Source organism: Triticum dicoccoides, chromosome 3A (genome assembly GCF_002162155.2).
Source record: "Triticum dicoccoides isolate Atlit2015 ecotype Zavitan chromosome 3A, WEW_v2.0, whole genome shotgun sequence".
NCBI lineage: Eukaryota > Viridiplantae > Streptophyta > Magnoliopsida > Poales > Poaceae > Triticum > Triticum dicoccoides.
The window spans coordinates 606,661,005-606,666,667 of record NC_041384.1 but is presented as its reverse complement, the minus strand read 5'-3'; the positions used below and the strand labels follow the sequence as shown (position 1 = coordinate 606,666,667).

The window sequence follows — 5,663 nt, the reverse complement described above, 5'->3', positions numbered from 1 at the left end:
TTGAAACCAGTTGCATAATTCAAAGAAGTTATAAATAGCAGAGGTAATCAGCATTTACATGATTATGAGCGCAAATTGTTGAACAAAACGGTACATCACAACATAACATTATTCAAACATACGAAATATTCCGAAGAGAAAAATAGACTGACGACTACAATAAATCCTGAATCCCAAATCCCCGGGACGTCCATGAAAACATCTCACCGAAAAAGTTCTGTGTTTGATGCATCTTCAAGTCATGAGTGCTGGTAGTTGCATATGCTCCATTTCTAAAACTGGTTGCTTGTATATGTGGCCCAAACAAAAATGAATATTATGGGCCAAAATTCCATCAACATGCTGAAAAGGATTCTCGTTGTCACCATTACCAGTGTACGAGTTAGCCCAATTCGGGTACATAATGGTTGTGCCAGAAGAGCCCACTTTAACCAAAGGTCCATTTGTTTGCATATAACAGCAAGAGGGCTAATGACGCAGATAGCAATGGCGGACTTGTGAGCAACCCGTGCTAGCACCATGTACAAACCTAATGCAAAAGTTGCTAGGAAGCATGTGCCCGATGTTGACCCAAAATACAAGGCTGCGATCAAGTAAATTCTACGAGTCTGTGGGTTTAAAATAGAGTATCCAGAATACATGAGACCTATCATAGCCATCACAGACAAGACGAAGGAGAATGTGCTGGCTATTATGAATGCATCAAATGCATACCTCCCGGCAAGTGTTGGTGTTCCTCCATTAATATGTTCATCAGCTCTGTAACCTCCAGGAAGGGCAAAAGTAACAGTAAACGTCGCAGTTGCAACTAGAGCCACACCAATACATAGTGTTTGTGTTGGTTCTTTCAACTTTTCTAATTGTTCCGTTTCATCATATTTTAACTGACGAGTGTAGTTTTCTTCAAAGTGATCACGACGACTGCCACCACTCCTAGCATTAACAACTGTCAGTGCAAAGTGTATCTTCGCTTCACTGTTCTGAAAAAATGAAAAAGAAAAGAAGGTGAAGCCAAACCACACAAATCTCCATTATTTGCTTTCATATCAAACGTGGTGCTTAAAAGTACAATTTAGTACATTACCTGTTCATCAAAAAATCCTGGGGGAACCCCATATGGTGATATATCTAGAGGAGTTTGCCCCATATTATTTGATAAATTCAAATGTGTTTGTCGATTCCCTAACAAAGCACAAAACATTCGAAGACTCCGTGCCTGGATAGCTAGGTGTAGTGCAGTGTTCCCATCATTGTCTTGGATATTAAGAATCCATAAGAGTGATCGATTTCTGCAAGCAGAACTGACTATTCTAACTTTCCTTTTCTCAGCAGCTACATGAAGGAATGTCCTTCCCATACTGTCCTGCAAACCAGCACTGCTCGGAGACTTGTTAAGGAACATAGTTACTGTCCCACTTTCACCAACAGAGGCAGCAACGTGTATTGGAAATAATCCGTTGCAATCTGACTGATACAATGCAGCTGAGTTCGCTTCCAATACTTGCCAACATATACTTCCTCGCTGACTTTGCTGTGCCAGAGCTGCAGCAAAATGGAGAGGCGTACTCCCGTTTTCATCCCTTTGTATAGTGAGATCACTGTTCCATTCCAAGAGCTTTTTTGTAAGCTCTGCAAACAGGTATTTCTATTAAGTTCATCAAGGGGAGAAGACCAGCTACTATGGAAATGACACACTCAATTATAATTGGCAAGCAAAATACAAATATCAAAAGTCTCAATAGTCTTTCAGAAGGCAATTTCATTGTGTGTATATCGTATCTTGTGCGCGATCCATGGGTACTTAAATTATAGTTTATACTACTATCACTACTCAACTACTCAACTAATTACATGTGTCCGCAGTTAATGTAAATCTACTCATAAATTCATATACTCATAAACTCATAAATCCGTACTATCACTACTCAACTACATGTGTCCGTACTTCCTTGTAAATCTACTCATAAACTCATATACTAATTACATGTGTCTGTAAAACTTACAGGTGTCCGTATTTCTGTTTAGTAGTTTATACTACAGAGTATATCCTAATTTATTTGTGGGAATGAAACAATACTACTATCATTACTCAACTACTCAACTAATTACATGTGTTCGTACTTCCTGTAAATCTCCTTCTGCTAACTGCACTAGCCAAAGTACTAAATTATAGTTTCACCTTTTCTGCAAACTGGTGCTGGTTTATCTGAGGAGTTAAATATAAGTCATGAGAAATGGATTGTATTATTTGAAAGGGAGGATTATAGAATACATTGGGAGCGGAACTATATTTGCAGCACAGGCTGCCTAGCAGAGGAACTTGAACTTACACTTGGGTAACTACATACTGCATTGTTCAGTAATTCTTACAAGGCCAGACTACTTCCCAACTAGCACAGCATACAAAAACATCGAGTAATAAGCCATTTACTCTTATCTACTATGAAGTTTGAGGCCCCTATCATCGTTCGTGAATTTTATTCATTAATTGAGAATTACTCGCTGTTTCTCATGAAGAAATGATGTGCTGTACTCTTTCAGAGAGAATGTTATAAAAAAAGTTATGGCTAGGTGGAATGCACTAGTGAAAGTTTTCAAGTCATATAATGGTATAGAATACTTAAAGACCATTTTGAGCAGCATTTGTTATCTCAGGGGATTGTAGATCAAACTTTCCCATACACACTGGAACAGAACTGGTTAGCTGAAACTAAAAGGCATATGCTAGATGTTGCTCAATGCTTGATGCTTCAGATAAATTTAAAGAAATTTTACTGGGAAAAACTACACATGTACAAATCCAACTAGGAGGTATAAGATGCGAAACCATGCTGAAAAACATGGAAAATATGTGCAGAAAATTGTAGCTTAATCTAGATTTATTACATGGGACGGAATGATGTCTGGTACCTGTGCCTCGGAGAACCGCAGCATGCAGCGCATTCTGTCCATTTTTCCCAGAGTAGGAAAGTTTCATGTGACTCGCATTATAAAGTGTCTCGACAATGATGTCCTCTTCCAGCAAGATGGCCAGGTACAGAGGTGAAGTGCCGTCTTTCGGAAAACTGGCCAACTCCGAGTTTTCCTCCATTAGCAGCTTGACTATGTCATTATTTCCAATACGGACTGCTTGATGCAATGCTGTCTCCTTAAGGCTGTTTTCAATTTCTAGGAGTTCCTTCACTCTGTTAACACCTGTATTCTCGCCTCTGGCCAGAGTGATGAGATGACGGACCATTCGGGACATCCCGGCCCGTGCAGCGCAGTGCAGGGGCGTGTCACCATTCTTGTTACGCACAAACAGGAGATGGCTTGCCTTACTATGGATGATGTCAGCACTCCTCAAGAATCCATCACTCTCGCCATATGTGGCCACCACATGGAGTGCAGTGCCCCCTTCAATGGTGACCCCGTCCAGAAGTGACACGGTAGAACCTGAAGGCAGGTTCAGAAGTGCTTCAACATCATCAGAAGCTTTCTGCATCGATGCGCCTTTGTCGCCGCAGCTGTGGGAGCCATATGCCGTGAGAAGGTCATGAAATTTTGTACTAGAATTCATGGAAGGATGCGGCTGACCGTGTCCCCTGTTGAGAAGAAATTCCAAGTCTTGCCAGGCGCCAGAGCAAGCCGATGATAGCAGAAGGGGGCTCATGACCTCTGGGAGAGACTTCACCGTGGAAGCCTGGATGCTTGGGGCCATCACAACCAGCATTGTCTTCGAATCCTCCGTGCTCAGCAGATCCTTCAACTGCTGACAGTTGCCACGGCCTGCGGCCACCGTCAGTTTGGCATCCACCGACACTTGCACGGCATTTTCCTTCGTGTCGTCGGTGCTGCTCCTCGACGCCATCAGCACCACTGGGTGCAAGCTCTCTCTCTTCCACTTACTGCTCACAAGTTGGATGCGAGGTGTATGATGGCTGCCCTGCCCAGGTCGACACGGGAATACTCTTCACTAGTTCTACAGCTATGTAGAGAGTCGTCTCCCCCCAATGAGAAAAAGTCAGGCTTCTCCATTCCTAGCTTGTTTATCTTTAATTAGCCTGGTCCAAATCAATTAGTAGTTAATTCTGCAACTAGATGGGCTACTTAATTTAGTATCATCACATCACACAGTTGCTGCTACAATATGCTATATGCTCCAAACGAAGTATTCAGCCCTGTCGTTTCTTGGTGATTATATGGTGGATCTTTCGTTGCAACCATACGCACTAAAAGAAGGGAAGACAGCGAGATTGCAGATGCTAAGCAGTCAAAACAATTCAACAAAGTTGGGATTAGATGGGCTTCGAATCTGTAGAGAGCAAACAAAAGTTGAGAGGGGACTTATCAGATTCGCTGCCAAGCGTACGAGTTCCCGGCAGGCGGCAGCCGTGCGGCGCGACAATGCCGGAGGCCGGCGACTTGCGACCGGCGGAGGAGCCGACGCCAGAGCGAGGCGAGATCCGCGCAGATGCGGCCGCATCTCCGCATGAGGCGTGAGGCGTGAGGCGTGAGGAGCGGCAGGGGGAAGACAGCGGCGGCAACCGGCGGAGAGTCGCCAACGTGGACCACCCCCTCGAAGTTTATTTGTCTCAAATGAATAATTAGCTGCTCAAAAGTATGCCGAAGATGCAGGACATGGAGTATGTGATCACGAGCTCACAGGAGCTCGGTATCTGATCCGTCCAGAATAGCTTTGTGATTCGATGAATTAAATGAGTGTGGCTGGCTGCGGGTCCACATGAATTCCATACGTCACTCTACGCACTTGACCGATGGGCCCTGGCTTGGACGGACGTTTGGACGCCATGGACGGAGCGAGGCAGAGTCGTGGTTCAAGATGTCACCGGCGTCCTGATCTGTGGATCAGATCCGGTGCTTTCCGGTAGTGGCGGCAGGGCACGCAGTAAATGCAGAAGTTGGGCGCTGGGGCAAGCTATCCCCTACCCAGTGAAGTTGGATCTTGCATTCTTCAAGGCGGGGAACCGGTGGAGAAATCTCCTGCGGGAAAAGGGAGTGGGCGGTCCAGCGAGCTCCAGCGAGCTCCCAGGTCCTCCGGCGAGCATGGAATTCTTGTTGCAGACATTAAACAGGTTAGAATCTGCTCGCTGTGGCTCCGTTTGGCACGGTTTTGGATTAAGTTTTCAGCAATGATTTGATTTTGTCTACTGAATATTTTTGCGGAAGTACCACAACACTGCTAGAGAAGGTTAACGAGAACAACAACACCATGGAGCCTCTTCACTACCCAGTCATGGCGCCGGCGGAGGTTGAGCTGCCGGCCCCGGCGGCCTCAAGTGCAGACGGCCAAATCTGTGTTGACGGCGCCGCTCCAGAGCCGGCCAGTGCAGACAAGGGTCAAGGTTCAGAGCACTCTATAGAGCAAGTGGATCCAAAAACTCCGGGGTGGACGCAAAGGTATGAAGATTAATTTTACAGTACTGTTCATTTGCGTTTAAAGAATTCAGGGGTATCCTCTCGATTTGAGTTGCAGTGCACATACATAAAACAGAAGTGACTAGATTCATTTTAGATGGTTTGTTAAATTGTTCGCCAAAGCAGTAAGTGTATATTTAGAAGTTGGGATTGTATAAGAAGAACCAAGCCTGGATAAAAATATTGTTATTGCTCCGGGAAGAAGATGTCTTGCAAGTACAGAGTTAAACATAAATAATTTATAA

At 44.5% G+C, this 5,663-nt stretch overlaps 2 protein-coding genes across 4 annotated transcripts in view; one reads left to right on the top strand and one right to left on the bottom strand.

Annotated features, from left to right (window-relative positions):
* Positions 1-4,753, bottom strand: LOC119269534 (serine/threonine-protein phosphatase 6 regulatory ankyrin repeat subunit C-like). 2 transcript variants are annotated; one of them, XM_037551392.1, is made up of 4 exons: positions 2,911-4,753; positions 1,085-1,629; positions 854-980; positions 40-110 (listed from the first exon to the last, which is right to left on the bottom strand). In XM_037551392.1, the coding sequence occupies exons 1-4, from the start codon at positions 3,848-3,850 to the stop codon at positions 55-57; spliced, it is 1,668 nt and encodes a 555-aa protein (XP_037407289.1). In that variant the 5' UTR covers positions 3,851-4,753; the 3' UTR covers positions 40-54. The 2 variants fall into 2 exon arrangements, with proteins under 2 accessions (XP_037407287.1, XP_037407289.1); XM_037551390.1 differs by having other exon boundaries at positions 1-980; positions 2,911-4,606.
* A 28-nt stretch (positions 4,754-4,781) lies between these two features.
* Positions 4,782-5,663, top strand: part of LOC119269535 — a 2,650-nt gene continuing 1,768 nt past the window's right edge. The window contains exons 1-2 of one of the 2 annotated variants that reach the window (XM_037551393.1): positions 4,782-5,075; positions 5,170-5,400. In XM_037551393.1, the coding sequence (XP_037407290.1) occupies positions 5,047-5,075; positions 5,170-5,400 (260 nt within the window). In that variant the 5' untranslated portion in view covers positions 4,782-5,046. Of the gene's footprint in view, positions 5,401-5,663 lie in introns of both variants that reach the window. The other variant, XR_005133635.1, reaches the window with a different exon arrangement.